The sequence below is a fragment of the Octodon degus genome, unplaced genomic scaffold, assembly GCF_000260255.1.
Source record: "Octodon degus isolate 3935 unplaced genomic scaffold, OctDeg1.0 scaffold00027, whole genome shotgun sequence".
Taxonomy (NCBI): Eukaryota; Metazoa; Chordata; class Mammalia; order Rodentia; family Octodontidae; genus Octodon; species Octodon degus.
In genome coordinates, this window is record NW_004524603.1 from 12392115 (window position 1) to 12409885 (window position 17771).

At 48.0% G+C, this 17771-nt stretch overlaps 1 protein-coding gene and 1 pseudogene across 1 annotated transcript; both read right to left on the reverse strand.

The window, feature by feature from the left end:
- Positions 1-6527: 6527 nt before the first annotated feature.
- On the reverse strand, positions 6528-10936 carry LOC101572502 (annotated as a pseudogene).
- Positions 10937-13204: 2268 nt separating this feature from the next.
- Positions 13205-15514, reverse strand: Tmem139 (transmembrane protein 139). The gene is made up of 3 exons (XM_004629105.2): positions 15309-15514; positions 14275-14544; positions 13205-14069 (listed from the first exon to the last, which is right to left on the reverse strand). Exons 1-3 carry the CDS (start codon positions 15407-15409, stop codon positions 13664-13666), a joined length of 777 nt encoding a protein of 258 aa, XP_004629162.2. The 5' UTR covers positions 15410-15514; the 3' UTR covers positions 13205-13663.
- Positions 15515-17771: the final 2257 nt, after the last annotated feature.

Consider the following 17771-nt stretch of genomic DNA (forward strand, 5'->3'; position numbering starts at 1 on the left):
AACTACAGGCTTGTCCCAACCTGCCCTGTTGATGTATGTGATTTAAAACTAGAACATTTTTCAATTTTGTTAGTAATATATTACAGGCAAATGATGAATGGTTTGTCTTGTAAGAATCCATAGAGCTGAGCTAGGTGAAGTAGTGCACACCTGTAATCTCAGCACTAGAGAGCTGAGGCAGGAGGATCAACATAAATTTGAGGCCAGGCTAGGCTATAAAATAAGACCCTGTCTGAAAACAACAAAAACCAAAGAAAAAACCCCAATGACAAATCAAAAGAAACCAAGGACATTTTATTTGTCTTCAATTAAAGAAAAGCACACTAGTAATAAATGTACAAGAGAAAAAAAGTTATAAAAGGTTATAAAAAGGATATAAAATGTAACCCTGCCAAACATAGATAACCTTGGCAAATACTTAGTTTGTATAATTGCAGGCCTTATGTTATTCTTGCTACAAATACATCAGTAACATGTGTCTCTATTTTCTTAAGGTTATCACTATGTAGATAAATCTATCTTTATGTAGAAAATAAAATTACACTCTCCATGGTATTGGAAGGTGGTTGCAAAATTCAAACTGCATAAGTTGTTATCTAAAATAATACAAATAAAATTAAAAAACAAAAAAGATTTGGTCTGCTCGCAGCCCGGAATTTTAGCTTCCTCCAAAGATCTGGAAAGGACTCCCTGGCCTGGGATTCAGAGCAGGCACGGTGCCCTCTCACCGTGGGGCCTGAGGGCTTCCTCTCTGCTTGCACTGGTGCCTGTGCCTGGGAATGGCAGTTGAACAAAGCCCAGCGTCTCCTCTGAAAAGGCAGCTCTCAGTTCTGCCCCAAGCTCCTGTCTGAAGGTGGCAACCTTCAGCCCGCCCTCACTGTGAACCTCCTGCCCTCCCAGCAGCACCATTTCCTGGAATCTCCACTCCACTTTTCGAATACTTTGTGACTTCCCCTCTATCTGGACCTTACTACTTCCATCTTCTTTTTTTTCTTACAGTGTACCGTTTTCTTCCATCCATTTATTTCTCATTTGTCTTTTTATTATTTCATGTTTACCATACATAAGGAGGACCTTCCTCATGGGAAGTCGGTCCCTGTATGTAAAGCATCCGAATTCTTTTTACATCCCTTTCCTCTCTCTTCTTTCCCCTCACTCTTGGTCCCTTTGTCATTTGAGAAAGACCTGGCTTCTTATTTCTTACCATCTTTTTTTTTTTTTTTTTTAGTGTATTTGGTTGTTGCCAAGTCTTACTATGCAGCTTGGACTCATGGTGATCTGCCTGGTTTCAGCCTCCTCAGTGCTGGGATTACAGGTGTTTGCCACGATGCCTGGGTTCTGGCTGGCTCAGCCTGCCCTAGGGGCAATGCTGGCACAGCATATGGTTCCAGGTATTGAACCGTGACCCCTGTGCTTGCCTAAGCCAGTGCTTTAGTCTGGTGAACTCTCACTGGCCCTTTATCATGTCTCTTACTTTCCTCTTTGATTGACTTCTACTTTGGGTTTCTTAAAAGAAACTTGTGTGTCTGATTTACCTCAATTAATATAGTCTCAAGGTATATCTATTTTCCTAGGACTGACTCAATTTTATTCTTCTTCATAGCAGAACAGTACACCATACTCCACTGTGTATAAATATAGTTTCTTTATCCATTCATGGGTTGGTACACACAGAGATTTAGCCCTCAGAAGGTGTGCTGCTATAAACACAGGTATTGATATAGCACAGTAATATGAAATCTTTAACGTTCTCAGGAAGATTCCTAGAAGGGGCCTATTTTCTCCCTCTTTAAAAGCCTTTATTCAAATTGTATGATGTGCTCAAGGATCAGGCCATGCCATGCAATATGCGGGGTGCAGTGGAAAATGAAAACGCAGCCCCACAAATTAAAAACTCAAGAAGTTATAGTTTGGGGTTTGCAAGGGAACGATACAGAACACATAATTCATAAGATTATTTCATAAGTCACCAAAAAAGAGTGCAGGAAATCTGTCTGCCCACTAAGGAGCAAAGAGTCCAGCCGAGAGCCTGGGTCCCATGGTAATGTCCTGCATGTGTCTAGCTGAAGACCCAGAGCCCGTAAGTGTCCCCTATGAGCTGAACTGGAGGCCTAGAGCTTATGACAGTATTTCACTCATGCAGCCCTGTGTCATGGCTCTGTGCTAGGAAGGCCCCAAGGTCAGTGCTACAAGCTAGAAAGTCTGTACCAGTGGGATGAAGGATGTGTGCCAGCGGGCTGCAGGATTTGAGCTCAGCCAGGAGCAATATTCAAAATAATAGCCAGAGCTCCCCCAAATATACCACAGCCATCCTCAGCAATAGTCAGGTCCTGAGCTCCTCTGAGGATGAGGACAACTGAATTCCCATCATGAAAGCCAAGGTTCTCAGGAGACTGAGCTGTGCCCCATCTTTCCCTCTGGAGCCAGGAGGTGATGCTCAAGGTGAGGACCAGAGTTCCCTCAGTGAATTGTAGCCATTTTCAGTGACAAGGTCCCAGCCTCCTCTTACAACAAGAACAAGCAAGTTCATCAGGAAAGCCAGCATGACAAGATCTTCCAGGAAAATAAAAAAATGTAGAGACTCGTTGGTCTCTCAGTGTACTCCAGGGAGAAGTGGTCGCAGGAATGAGGAAAATATAGATAGGAAGACAAGAGCTGAGTCAGGTGGAGGTCTGTTTGCCTCATGGGCAAAGGACCGGAAGAACAGTAGGGGCATTTATTTATACCTTTGAATAGTTGGTATTGGGAGACACAAGGTTGCCTAGCAACTAATAGCTGACATTGACTGGGCAGGATGTTTTCCTGAGGACTGAGGTAGCTTGACTGCTTTAGGCACTGAGGCCTTGTTCTGCCCTTCCACATTTGACCAGTTTCCAGCTTCAGCTGCTCCCAACAAACAGTTCACCAACATCATCTCACAACCTCACCTCTTTTTCCATTTTGTATTTTGTTGGCAGTGACCCTCAGGTGGACCTCTCACCCAGCACCATGCTGGTTCAGTTCAGTTGGATGTGACCACCTGTGGTTGATCTACCCCAGGAAGAACAGTGAGCAAGGCCCTGTGTGAATGTGTAGTTCCAAGCCCATCAAGCTGGCCTCGTGCTCAGCGAGTGGGGATAGTAGGTAATTGCACATCAGTTAGAATCTTATGATACTCTTTCAGACCATACCTATGTAACACTTCCTTTTAACTGAAGATTTTGTCTGTAATGAACATAGTTGAGTGTATGAGGTGCAGTGTGACATTTCCATATATGTTTGTTGTGGAAATGACATTGAGCTCACTAACCTATCGATTGTTACTTATCATGTATTGAGAACATTTTATACATGAGATGTAATGAAAAATATGCTGAATGTTTAAATTTAAAATTTTTATTGCAATAAATGAAACACTACTATTAATCTCCCTGAAAACACTCCCTGTTGCTTTGCACACATTTACTGTGTTGTTCTTGCTGGAAGACCTTTTTCACGTTTATGTGTGTGTGTGTGTGTGTGTGTGTGTGTGTGTGTGTGGCCAGCTCAGCCCACCAGGGGGCAGGGCAGGCTGGCATGTGGTGCTGGGGGATTGAACTGCGGTCCCTGTGCTTTGCTAAGCTTGTTCTAAGTAGTGGTGCTTTAGACCACTGAGCCATCTCACCAGCCCCTCTATGGTCTTTTTGACTTCAGTAAGAGCCGGAAGCACCTGGTGCCAGATCCAGTCAATAAGGTGGGTGATGCCAAAGGAGAGTCACATGGAGAGAAAACATTCTTTCAGGATTTCACAGAGAGCAAATTGGTCAAGAAATGGCTGTGACTCATCTACATGACCGACACTGACAAACAATCTACGAACTGCGGTACATGGTTTCAGGGTAAATCCTGAGAGGATTTGACTGATGTTGGCAGATAAGAAAGTTACATTTCTTCTTATATAGGTCTTGCTTTATCTTGGTCTTAACCATCCAGCAGAAAAGTATAAAAAGTAAAGCCATATTAATATGCTCAGCTGTAAAAGGCTCAAGTCAACAACTTCTAACATTGCCAGTCCTATAGATAACCCACTACTATTATGGACTACTGTGCTATATTGGAACGTTTTGCTGAATTCATGCACCTACAATATTTAAATGGTAATACAGTACCTATCTCTTATAAAACTAAACAAAAAGGGGATACAAATAAATGACATTTTGAATCTGTGTATTCAAAAAGGTAGGATTGATATACAGGCACTTTCTTTTAACTCAATGAGAAGAAATACTTGTGCTAAGTGTTTGGACAGGATATCATGTCTATCTTTTACTGAGTAACCACTATGAAGACAACAATATGCAATGTATTAATTATTGAAACTGTCCTACTAATCAGTTTTGAAACTGTCTCATTGCTATTTCTCAATACAATTATTTAAAAAAAAAAAACACTTTGAACGCATTTACCACATTTTGAGGGCAATGTGTCTTTTAGTATTGAGTTTTTAAAAATTGTAAACATTCACATTTTTTGATCATTATCTTTGCTACCAACTTGGAAGTATGCAATATATTATTATCAGTTATGATCCCCACGATGTGTAACAGAACTTCAATGTACTGGATCTGGACCTTTTGGCCAACATCTTCGAGTCGCTCCCCCAAACCCTCACCTCAGTGCCTGGTAGCCACCGCTCTACTCTCTACTTACATTAAATTTGACTTTGTTTAGTTTCCACACAAGATCATGTAGTAGTTGCCTCTCTAGACCCGGATGGGTTCAATTAGCATTATGTCTTCCAGTCTCATCCGTAATGATGCAAATGGAATTTCTCTGTAAGACTGAAGACATTGCCGTGATATATTTACACCCCCTTTTCTTCAGCTGTTTATCTGTCGGTGGGCACTGTGTTGACCCCCTATCTTGGCCACTATTCATACTAACAGGTGTCAGGACAATCTTACAAGCTACCATTTGGGGGCAGGAGCCGAGGACCCACCTACTTCTCTCCTGGATGCCTCACAGACATCTACACTGTTCTCAGGTGTATTGTCAGCAGGGTGGCCGCGCAAGACCCGGCAGAGTCTAGATTGGCTCCAAGGTCCAGAGGGCTTCCTTCTCTCCTCTCTCCTTGCAGGACCCTCCCCACCCAGCCTTAAGCAGTGCTGTACAGAATTCATCTACTAAAATTTATACATTAATAGACTCAATATTGATAGTTGACATAATGAGATCAGACTATATGATTTAATTTTTTCCACTCATCATTATAGCCTAAGAATTTCCAATGTTCTCACAATTTTTTCAGAAACAGTTTTTCATGGCCATGAAACATCACCCCTGGACATACCATAATTTACTGAAGCACCCTCCTGCTGCCATAGTTTAGGTCATCACAATTCTGGAAATGAAGAAATGGTTCAGAGACGGCCACCTCCATTAGTACAACTGCCCTTGCCATGCTCTGAGTAACTGTGATCAACAGGAAGCCATATGTGGTTTTATTTTGCCCTTAGGGTTATAAAGATTGGCCATGTTCCCATATTTTTATGTGAGCTGTACATATCACAAAACTCCTTTGAAAAGGAGTAATCTGGGCATGTACTTTTGGCATTTCTTACAGAAACCATAGGTGAAGAATATTTTAAATGTCAGAAGATGAAGGGATCATAGGAGAGAGGAAATTTCAGGGGACACAAGAGGCAAATGGGGTATGAGTTGATAGAGCAGAGGGAGAAGCTAAGGGAAACTGATGTTCACTTCTCGAGGCCCCCAGCACTGTGGAAGGCTCTGTACCCAGTCTCCAACACATGTCTGAGGGGGTCTCAGCTTTAAAACAAAGGGGGAGGAGTGCAAAGTCAGAATGCCAGGGCAGCTCACAGGACTCTGATTAATGCCCAGTGGGCATAGACTGAGGCATGGACTTGGAAACACATCACCTAGATGGGAAAGTTATATAGCAGTAGAAGGAAATGGTTCTACTGTCCAGGGTCAGAAGCCCAGGGCTGTCCTCCGCATCTGCATGGTGAGTCAAGGGAGGGACAGTGGAGTGGTGAGCAAGGGCCCTCGGGTATGCAAAGCTGGGCATCTCCCTGTACTCTACCTTGTGCTGGTTCTGCTGCTGCAGGTGGGTGGATCTGCTACAAACATCTGGGCATAGACGGGGCTATTCGCTGCCTATACTACTGTACATCCCATCACTGGGGCTGCTCAGAATCAAATATGGCAAACTACTTAGGTAAGCGAGTGTGTAGAGCTCAGTCTTCTGTCCTGTAGACAAACAGGTTCCAAGGAAGGAAAAGGGGGTCTGTTTCCCACGTATGCTGCACAGCTGCCCCACAGAGGGCTTGGGGCTGAGGGCCTGGGGCGCTGAGATCCTGGGTGGTTGGGTGCTGAGGGCCTGGGTTGGGGGCTGTGGGCCTGGGGGTTCTGAGGGCCTGAGTGGGAGCTGAGGGCCTGGGAGCTGAATCTGGAAAGCACTCTTCTCCATGTAAATCTCAAGAACAGGCATAACATGACTACAGGAATGAGAGTATACCAATGCCACCAGCACAGAACAGACCCACGAATGTTTTGGCTAAATGGCCTTAGATTTATTACATGGAAAAGAAGAATTTGGGTTTCTCCATAAGGCATTTGTGAAGCTTAGGTATAAAGGCAACCAAATTTAATGGTAGATCCCTTACTGGGCATTCCTGGAGACAGCCAAGAGGCAGCCCCTGGGGCCAAAGAAGATACTCCCTATCAAACAGACAGATGAAGCATCCTGGAGCAGGTGGCCTGCCTGTTCATACCCACAGCTTGCTTCTTCCAGTCTTAAAGTCTGGCACTCAGGGCTGGCGGTGCGGGGCCCATCCACTTCTCTCCTGGAAAAAGAAAATCAGAGTGGTCGGCACACTGCTCTCAGGTGTGCTGGCAGCACAGGCAGCTCCATGGGACCCGGGAGTTTTCTAGGAAGAGCTCTGCTTGGCTTCAGGCTTGCTGAAGGTCAAGGTAGCTCAGAGTGGAAACCAGAACTCACCCAGCAGGTGCGCCAGCAGTTCCATGTGGTCAGAGCCAAAGAGCACGTGCGGGCGGCCATCCACATGAGCCACCGTGAGGGGCAACCCGAAGGCCTGAAGGAAAGCAGAGCACCAGGAAGAAGGCCATGGTGCTTATTCGGCTGGGATCGAGGGCTTTTAGGCAGCAACTGTCTGGGGTCACAGCAGCCCAGCTGCTAAAGAGGGGTTTGAAAGTGTGGATAAAGGTGCCTTCTCCGCCAGGACACTGAGGCCCTCAGTTTCTTGCCTGCCTTTCTGGAGCTCAGGTGGAGGAAGGGAAGAAGACAAAAAGGGCTTTCTGGGAGATCTGGGAAGGAAGCACAGGGTGGAGCTTCTGGCTGGAGTGCGGAGCCCCTCGGCTAGAGACTGCTTCTATCTTTGGGATAGGACTTGGGAACAAAAGGAGAATTCTCACCTCATATGTGCAGGCTGCCTCCGTGGTCTCCTTGAGCTGATTCTTCACTTGCTCTGTGGAGCTCTTCTCTAGAAAGCCTTGGGCTTTGTCCGCAGACAAACTAGCCTTCTGCGCTGCCTGCAGAGACATGGTAAGAGACACCACTGTGTCTTCCCTGTGCAGACAGGAGAGCAGGAGAAAATGCAGCTCTTTTTCTGGCTATTTCCAACTCTCCCAGTAGTGGCTCTCCCTCACCCTCAAGCAGCAGTCTATCCCTGTCTGTCTTAGGAAACTCTTTGCTCCTGAACTTGACATGAGGAGAAAGAGCAGTTGGCAGAGTTGCAGCCGGAAGAAATGACCACCAGAGAGTATCTTGGTGACCACCTCATCCCACCTCTTCATTTCATAAATGGCAAGACTCCCATCAGAGGTGACACCCTCCTTGCTCAGAGGCACAAATTTCTGAGTCTCTACACTCCATGTCTAGGATAGTTACTTCCTCAAGCCTCAGAATTCCTAAATACCTCATTGTTCAAATCAAGGGCCCAGTTCTAATTTCCATGGAATTTCTGGAGGACTTGGATACAATGTCAAGGTCCCCAGCTCTTTGCCTCACTTGCAGAGAATGCTAAAGGCTTTGGCTTAAGGGTGGTTGCTACAAGCTTGGGACCAGTGGCTCCTGAGCCTTGTGCATGTTGGAATCTCCTAGGGAGCTTTAAGCAAGCCCTAATGTGGAGGCCATCCCTAGTGAATGACGACATTGCAGCCTCTAGGCTGGGACCAGGTAAGATGGGTGATGCTGACAGACAGCCCTAGCGGAGAATTCCTGCAACCTCTCCTACACTGGCAGGCCCCAACGCCCATGGTAATGAGCCATTGCCTTGACAGCTTATATGCAAGAACTGTGTCTCAGACAAACCCGCAGGACACTGGACACGTCAAGAGCAATCAGGCCACTGGGTAGGAAGCTATGTAGGAAAAAGGAAGTGGACTTTGAAAGTGGCATGGAAGCAGGTTTTTAAGTATTATGCAAAAAACAGGTTAAAAATTTCATTCACTGGAACAAAGACACTAGATGTGCTAGGCACGCTTTACAGCCTGAGTGTCGGTGTGGTCTGGCATTTCACACATTTAGTACGAACAAGCCTCAGCTGTCACCTACAAGCTGGAGGAATAGTATGCCCTGAGTTTCTGCTTAGTCCCTCAGAATGCTGTACCTTTCAACTCCATCTGCACCGTGTGCTTTGAGGGCATTTTCTCTCAGCTCTGACTGACACTTGCCACTTAGCTTTTTTTTTTATCTCTTCAAAGCCTCTTATAAAGATCTCTTGCTTTCTAACAGATGTTTGTCAGTGAGGTTTGTGTTGGAGTCTTAGGAGACTCTCAAACATGCCATCGTGCCCTACCTGGGGTTCTAACTGTGACCATCTTTTTCCCGCTGACTTCTTTCACCGACTGCGTTTTATCCACGTGTTACCCATTTGGCATTTCCTCTTCTGACCAAGAGACTTAACTTTTTCTAGTACTAGGACTAAATCCAGGGCTTTGTGCAATCTGCACAGTCCACCTCTGAGCTACATTCCCTCCAGCTAACACTGTTTTGGGTATCCTCATAATGCCGACTTTTCAGTCATTGGTCCCCTCTACCACATTTGTTTTTCCACAAATCACCATGGGCTCTTTCCTACAGTATGAGAGCCACTGTTCTCTTTACCCTCCCCCCGCCTCCCGACAGCCCTGGGTGGGGCCAGGTCACTCATGGCCAAGATGCTCTGCAGCTCCACAATGTCTTCATCCTGGGAAAAGAAGACAGGCAGTAGGAGGAAGTGGGTAGCGAGGTCAGTAATGCATGGCAGGACTGCTACTCTGGAAATGGGCCTGGAGAAGGGCAGAAAGCCATCCAGGGTCCCCCTCTGTGGATGCCCAGGGCCCAGCCCTCACCTGAGAATGGGGTGTCAGGTGCCAAGGACAATATTCATTTAGTCTTCTTAGCTTTCTGGGCAGACTTGGTGATCTTGCCAGCTCCAGCAGCTGCCTTGTCCACAGCTTTGATGACGCCCACAGCAATTGTCTGTCTCATATCATGAACAAGGAAACGACCCAGAGGTGGGTAGTAAGAGAAGTTCTTGACACACATGGGCTTGCCTGGAACCATGTCAACAATGGCAGCATCACCAGATTTCTAAAACTTGGGCCCATCTTCCAGCTTCTTACCAGACCGGCGATCAATCTTTTTTTTCAGCTCAGCAAACTGGCAAGCAATGTGAGCTGTGTGACAATCCAGGACAGGGCATAGGCAGCACTGATCTGGCTGGGTTGGTTCAGGATAATCACCTGAGCAGTGAAACCAGCTGCTTCCATTGGTGGGTTATTTTTGCTGTCACCAGTCACATTGCCACGCCAGACACCTTTGAAAACACATTCTTTTTTTGGCGGAACCAGGGATTGAACTCAGGCCCTTGCGCTTGCCAAGCAAGTGCTTATTCCACTGAGCCATCTCCCCAGCCCTGAAGACACGTTCTTGACATTGAAGCCCACATTGTCCCCAGGAAGAGCTTCACTCAAAGATTTATGGTGCATCTCAACAGAATTGACTTCAGTTGTGACGCTGACTGCAGCAAAGGTGACCACCATGCCAGTCTTAGCACCAGTCTCCACTTGGCCCAGGGGAACAGTGCCAAAACCACCGATTTTGTAGACATCCTAGAGGGGCAGCCACAAAGGCTTGTTAGTGGGGTGAGTGGGTGGGAGGATGCAATCCAAAGCTTCAAGCAGTGTGGTTCCCCTGGCATTGCCATCTTTACGAGTGACCTTCCATCTTTTGAACCAAGGCATGTTAACACTCGGTTCCAGCATGTTGTCACCATTCCAACCAGAACTTGGCATAAAAGCAAGAGTGTCAGGGTTGTAGTCAATTTATTTAATGTAGGTGCTGACTTCCTTAATGATTTCCTCGTATCTCTTCTGGCTGTAGGGTGGCTCCGTGGAATCCATTTTGTTAACTCCAACAATTACTTGTTTCACACCCAGTGTGTAAGCCAGAAGGGCATGCTCACAGGTCTGCCCGTTCTTGGGAGATACCAGCTTCAAATTCACCGACTCCAGCAGCAACAATCAGGACAGCACGGTCAGCCTGAGATGTGCCTGTAATCATGTTTTCGATGAGGTCTCTGTGTCCAGGGGTATCAATGATGGACACATAATACTTGCTGGTCTCAAATTTCCACAGGGAGATGTCAATGGTGATACCAAGCTCACACTTGGCTTTCAGCTCGTCTAACACCCAGGCATACTTGAAGGAACCCTTACCCATCTTAGCAGCCTCCTTCTCAAATTTTTCAATGGTCCTTTTGTCAATGCCACTGCATCTGTAGATCAATGGCTGCTGGTGGTGGACTTACTGGAGTCCACTTGTTCAATGATGACAATATTAATGTGAGTCTTTTCCTTTCTCATGATGGCTTGGATTTAGTGGTGGTTTTCACTACACCTGCGCTCTTGTGGCAAACCCATTGTGAAAAAGCGCAGGTTGATTTAAAGATGATATGCAGGGGCCGGGGAGATAGCTCAGTAGAATAAGTGCTTGCCTGGCAAGCACAAGGGCCTGAGTTCAATCCCCGGTTCCGCAAAAAAATAAATAAAAATAAAAATAAATAAAGATGAGATACATTACAATGAATGCTATGAAATTCATATTACTTTAGTTAAATGAAATTCTGTATCACTTGTAATTTTGTTTTAATTCTAATTTGTACTCTTTTAAGAAAAAAGCATATCCAAGCTTTAAAAAAAATGATTAATAAGTGGAAGGAAACAGCATCTTCAAATCACTGAAATACCACGCATCCAGGATGGGTGTATGTAGCATGAAAATGTTCTTGGCCTCGAGGTTCATAAAGTTAGATAAAAAGGGAGGAACTCAAGAGATCAAGGAGAGCAAGTGGGGTCCGGAGGCAGAAGGGATGCTGAGAATACTACACCTCCTACTCCAAACCCATCACTGAAACCTCCTCCATAACAGCATCTATACAAATCACCCACTTAAGAACTATCTTAAAGCACACCAGTACAGCAACAATGTCGACATATGTAAGTTCTGTAAAAACAAAGGTGGGGATGTCCTCAGTTGTTGGCTGCTTCCTCAGGAGATACTACCAGTGACGGAGCAGATGTCTTTCTTGACTAAATAGGTACTCCTTAAAGCTTTCTCTTCCACTAGCCTTCACAACACCAACCTTCATCCTCTCTGTCCTCTCCTACTACACTGTTTCCCTTACAGGACTTTGGACCCTCCCTTAATTGCTGACTGGGCATTCAAACCCTCTCAGAAAATACCTTTCTCCACGCAACCTCATCCATACCCACACCTCACCAGTTCTAAACTCTAGCGAAAGTTCCAGACAGGGATTTTCATCCAACAGCTCACTGCTTTCCATCGAAAGTATCAAGCACTCTCTGCGCACCTGCCTCTTCTTCCCATCACACCACGGGGTAAGTCCTAACTGTGAGCATCCCAAAGATCGGTGTCCTCCTGAAGGACCCTTCTTCAAAGTCCTAAATTAATCTCCTGGTTTGGAACAGCGCTAATTAAAAATAAGTCACCTGGGTGACTGTCTGCCTCGAACGGGGACCAAGAGGGGCAGAGACACTCACGGACCTACAGGAACCCACTAGCTCTTTCCAAGCGCTCAACTCCCAAAGCCTGTGCTGAATTCTTTGAAAAAAATACTGTCACTGTACACAGAAAATGCAGGTCACGATGCAGGCAACCCAGGGCAAACGCACACAACACTCAAGTCTGCAGGTCTCATCGGTTCTTAAAGGATCAGACTATATACAGTTTGTACGGTGAGCAGAGGAGAGGTTGGCGCATCTTGAGGAGAAGATGCAATCTAGCAGGACAGGGCAGGGCTACTCTTAGGCTGGGAGAGACAAAGGGAACTGGCGCCTCCGTGCACAGGGCACCAGGCCGAGGGACCAGCCCGCACACCCCCGCGCGAGGGGAGGCTCGGGGCGCCCCGACTCGGCAGCACGCACGCCCTTGGCAGGGAGCGCGGCCGCGGCCGCTTCCCAGGGCTCCGCCGAGGGGCTGCAGGGCCGCACGCCCCGGCCGAGGCCCTTTTTCCCCGGGCCTCCCCGAGCCCCCCGGGGCGTCCCTCACTCACCTGCGCCTGCGGTCGGCAGCCATGAGCCCCTTTTGCTGCACAGCGGGCCGGGCCGCCGCGCTAGGGGCCGCATTACCCGCTTTTCCCGGGCTGTGCACGGACTGCCCACAACCCAAGCCGACTCTCCGCCCCTCCGCCCCCTTCCTCCGCATCCCACCCTACCCCCGCCACCGTCGCACCCGCGCCTGCGCACTACCGCTCCTAGCGCCCGCCCGGCGCCACGCAAGTGTCGCCCCCGTCGCGGTAGGTGTGTGCGCAGGCGCAGAGATGCCGCCGGGGCAGCCCCGTCCAATGGGGCGAGAGCAGGAGCCGGGGAAACGGAAGTGGAAGAGGCGGGCAAAGAAAGTACCCCGCCCACCTAAGAATCCCATTGGTTAAGCTTTCCCGCGGAAACCGCAGTCCCTCCCCGGACGCCCCCGCCCCCGCCGCCCCGCCTCTCGCAATTTCTTCTCAGAGACCCTTGTGGCCCGCCGGCTCGCGGCTTTAGAGTAGGTCGGCTGGGGCCAGAAGGCGCCTCTTGTACTAGAGGGCGCTCTTGAGGGAGGCCGGTCGTGTTCGCGGTCCTGCTCAGCCCACCCCGCCATCCCCAGCAGCGGTCTCAAGACAAGCTGGCTTCCCGTTTGTTACATGGTACTGATAATGCAGTAGGCTTTGGAATATAAGTCTGTTAATGCTTTTTTTTTTTTTAAATGTTACTGGCAGTGTATTCATGTGCAAATTATCCAAATCCTCTAATCCTTGGGTCCTCATTTTCTAAAGAGGTTAAGAATACCTCACATGACTGAAAAACTGAGGCATCAGATCGAGGCAGAGCATCCATGGCGGATATAACACAGCTTCGCCTCACTTCTTTTCTTCCTTCTCCAGGCTCCTGCTCTTCATCTTCGCTCTACCTGGAAATACTGGACATGGGCAGGTCAGTCAGCGTTGCAGGAAGACTCACATTGTGTCGCCTACATGGCCTTCTTCTCTGGTTCCAAGTCTCCATTTATGATATTTAGGTGGAAATGCAGTTCCTGACAGGTAGAAATGTCTCTGACCCTAAAATGCTGGTCATGTGAGTCAGTGGGTCTGCTGTGGAGAGAGGGAAGTCCTGAGCTAGTCCTTTAGGCGTGTGACCAGCTGTCTTCATAGAAAACATTATCATCATCGGGGCGAGCAAAACAGTCATCATAGGCAGGGGGTGGAGTCAGGGGCTCCACCTTGGGGGTCCCTCTCATGCTCTGCAAATCGGGAGCTGTAGATACAACACGTGGTCCCCGAAGCCTGAGGCTGATAAGGGGTCTTCCATGGTTTCCTCCCTGAGCCATGGTCCCCTCAGAGCCCGCACGATTTTCCAATCTGCCTGTCCTGGGTCTCTCTGGTTGGGGAGCCTGTCCGCTGTCCAGTCCTGAGCAGACTACAACACTGCAGTAAGCAGGTGGTGGCTGATCCTCTTCTTGGGGGACGTTCTGTGTCTCTGATGTCACCACTGCCTCCTCATAGGTTGGTACCTCAAAAGCTTCATTGTCTCTGAGGGAGGAGAAAGAAGGTCATTAACAAATTCTTGAAAGGACCTATTTTCCTTCTTCCTGAACACTGTCCACAAAATACCCCTTTGTTAGCCCGGACTCCTCAGAGTGTCGGAGGAAAGCAGAGTCTATGGTAAGTAACTAGAGGGACAGAGGAAGAACCAATCTCAAGTGTATTCAGATCATCCTGCCCACCGTCAACTCACCGTCCACTGACTGAGGTCCCTTGGCTCTCGGTCTCCACAGACTGCCTTGCTCTCTGCATTGATCGGAGGCGCCATTCCACAAAAGCAGCCAGTAGACACCCCAAGAAGAGAATGCCAGCAAAGATGAGGAAGATATAAGCCAAATGGGTGAGGTTTGGCCGTATGCTCAGCAAAGTCAGGCCCAGGAGGAGGAAGGCGCTGCTCAGGAAGAGAAAGGGCTTCTTCAGTCTCCCCCACAACTGGCTTGGCACCATGGCCCCTCCAGGGCACCTGCAAAAAGACACACCGCTGTTGTGAGTAAAGTAGTAGCTGACATCAGACTGTGCCAGATTGCCAAAGCAGGCATCTTTTACTCTTCTGTTTGGGTTTTTACTTTTTCAGTCTCAAATAGGTAAATGACCAGCTCAGTAATTCTCAGTGTGCATGGAAATGCTGAGGGCTAGCCTAGAGGCAGCCCTGATGTGAATTTAGTGTGTGGACTCTGCCTCCCTCCCAGGATCCAAGATCCCACCCACCACCTGCCTGAGGCCTCAGCACACTGGCATCTCTGGAATCCAGGAATTAGTACAGGCCCTGCCCTTTCCCTGTCAGGGATGGAATTGAATCTCCACTCTCCACCTTTCCTTCCACAGGTTCTCAGTGTGGTCTTTTGAAAAAGGCTTGGGTGTCACTCTGTGTGTCCTGTTCTCTGATTCCCCCACAGTCAGTCCACACGCTGGCTGCGGGGAGAAACTGCACTGAAGGACACAACTACTTGGGCAAGATTTTCCAAAAACCTGGTCCTGGTCACCCTTGATCTTCCCTGCACCTGAGCTCTGCCAGGCATACCCCTCCCCCATCTTCTGATTCCTTCAGATTTCAGCACGGGTTGGGAGGGAGGCCAGGGGAAGCCTTTTCTCAGGAACACAGCAACAACTCCAAGACAGGCCAAACCTGAAGCCAGGCTGTCAGTGCCCTGAACTCTGCTGGCGCCCAGCCCCGCCCCCACTACTTCCACCCTGCTCTTTGTGGTGGGCTCTACAGTCCCTGCTCACCTGGTTTGTACACCTCGCAAAGCGGTCCCAGGGCTCCCAAGGTGGAAAGGGTGCAGAAGGGGGTGGAGCCCACTGGCCCCACCCCTCCTGGTCCAATCCATTTCTTGCTGGTCTACCTCCTCTCTGGCCTCCTCAGAGGTAACCTCCTCCTTCTGCCCCACCTTGATTTCCACGCCTAATCCCTCTGCAGAGGGCTGTCCCTTTTCTCTCACAATGATCTTTGCACTTAGGACTGGAATTCCAATTAACCTTTTCCTCTCCCTTCTCCGTGAGCACTGGACATTAGTCACAGCCTTCACTTTGGGTAATTTATTTTGTACCTTACTCTCCCAGTTGACTGGAAGCACAGACTGGGGGGGTGATTTATTTAATCTGTTGATACTACCCAGGCGCTGCAAACTGAGCAGCTGGTGTGAGCCGGAGTGAACTGCCCTGCTTCTTCTGGAATCTGTGTTTCTGCACACCAGTCTTTGTGCGTGTGTGTGTGTGTGTGTGTGTGTGTGTGTGTGTCTGCCTGTCAGTCAGTCAGTCTGTCTGCTTGGCCCAGTTCACTCTCCATTCTACAACCACACCTTCAAAGCTATTGTAGAGCCTGGGCTCTCAGTGTAAACCAGGCATCTCTCCTGTGTGTATTTCCCAGGGTATATGATATTTTTTTATTTTATTTTTTTCCATTGTGAGAGTCTCAAAGGAAGTGTTAATTCCAGTCATCTCAAAATCTTTGACACTTGGTAGATAATTTGCTCTGTAGAGTCATTGCTTTGAGTGGATGCCACCCTGATGGGGCCTCACTGCCCTTGGTGGACCCCAAACCTATTCTTTGTGAGGTGTGGGAGGAGGTGCTCAGAGTTGGAGGGTGACCAGAGGCCTACCATGTCCTTGGGCTCTTCCTGTTTGTTAGCACTGGACAGACTGAAGGAGGTGTAGACAGTGGGCACATGTATAATCTGGTGTTCCAGTGGTGACAGTTATGGAGACCTAGCCAGGGCCACAGGAACCGTGTGTGGACTCTGTGTGTATGTGTGCGTGTGCGTGTGCGTGTGTTGGAGGGGTGAGCATGAGCGACAGTGAACATGAGAAGGAGCTTGTCTGTAGCAGCACCTGTGGGTAGTGGACGGGTGTCACAGCGACCCTCTGCTGGTGACTGGTGTGGAGAGAAGAAGGCGACGTGGCAGGCTGCAGGGTCTACTTGAGGTATGAATCATACAAAGCAGGACATGAGTGGGAGGAGAGCTGGGGGTAATTTTATTTCCACTAGTCTCTTTAGTACAGCTCATGCTGGAAAGAATGACTAGATCAGGACCTTGATCTTTGGTTAGTAAGTGAGAAGACAGAATGGCCAGGTACTGATAGTGTGTGTGGTAAGACAGGAGGACTTGTCCAGAAGTGAATTTGGAGCATGCAGGCAGTGTAGGCTAGGAGGTGGGGGTAAAGGGCCACAGCAGGAGACGTTATGCTGTGCAGAAGAACTGGGGCTTGTTTAATTTAAATCTCTTGGTTAGCAATGAAAGGGGTGATACAGAGATCTGTTAGTTGAGATTAAAAAGTAGAAGAAGCTGGGCATGGTGGTGTAGACCTATAATCTCAGCACTTGGGAGGCTGAGGCAGGAGGATCTTTGCTATCTTGAGACCACCCTGGGCTACAAAGTGATCTCAAGGCCAGCCTGAACTGCATAGGGAGACCCTGTCTGAAAAAGACAAAAATAAACAAAAGGAAATCACAAAGACTGGATTGCTTGCCGGTGGCACCCTTTAAATGTATTCTCAGGCTGGTGAGATAGCTCAGTGAACTAAGCGCCTGCTTAGGCAAATACAAGGACTGGGTTTTGATCTGCAGTCCTCAATGCTGGGCTGGCCCTGCCCCCAGAGCATGTTGAGCCAGTGACCGAGTCTAGGCTTAGGGATGAATGCCTGTAATCTCAGCACTGGGAACACTGAAAACAAGAGGATGACTACAAGTCTGAGCTGCTTAGTGAGACCCTGTACCAAATACATAAATGAAAAAAAAATATTCTCTATACCAGCAATTTATTTGCTATACCAGTGTTATGGTTTGTGTTCAGTTGTCCCCCCAAGCCTCATGCAGTCATTGGGGCAGGCTTCTATAGTTTGTGATGAATTCATGATTCAGTGTTGGTATTATGAGTGTAGGTGCTACACCCGCCCTGGGGTGGGTAGACTGAATATAGTATAAGGGAGGGAGGCTTGCTAGCTGCTGCAACTGCTGCTCCTCTCTTTTACCTCTTGTTGTTTTGCTGTTTTCTACCACCATGAACTGCTGCTCTCCACCGAGTGCATCCCTGCCTTACAGCCAGCTTAGTATGGACCGAAACCTCCACTAACTGTGAACTAAATAAATTTTTCGTGCCTTAATTTTGTGTGTTGGTATTTTGTCTCAGCAGTGAGAGAAAAGTAACCAAAACAGTAATGTATTCTCTATACCAGTAATTTTAAATTGATTTG

Excerpts from the sequence above, each read along its gene's own strand:
- Tmem139 (XM_004629105.2), bottom strand. The coding sequence starts at position 15,409 with ATGGATTGGACCAGGAGGGGTGGGGCCAGTGGGCTCCACCCCCTTCTG. Across the intron at positions 14,545-15,308 it reads TTGCGAGGTGTACAAACCAG|GTGCCCTGGAGGGGCCATGG; the intron begins GTGAGCAGGGAC and ends GTCTTTTTGCAG. Across the intron at positions 14,070-14,274 it reads GGGACCTCAGTCAGTGGACG|AGACAATGAAGCTTTTGAGG; the intron begins GTGAGTTGACGG and ends CTCCTCCCTCAG.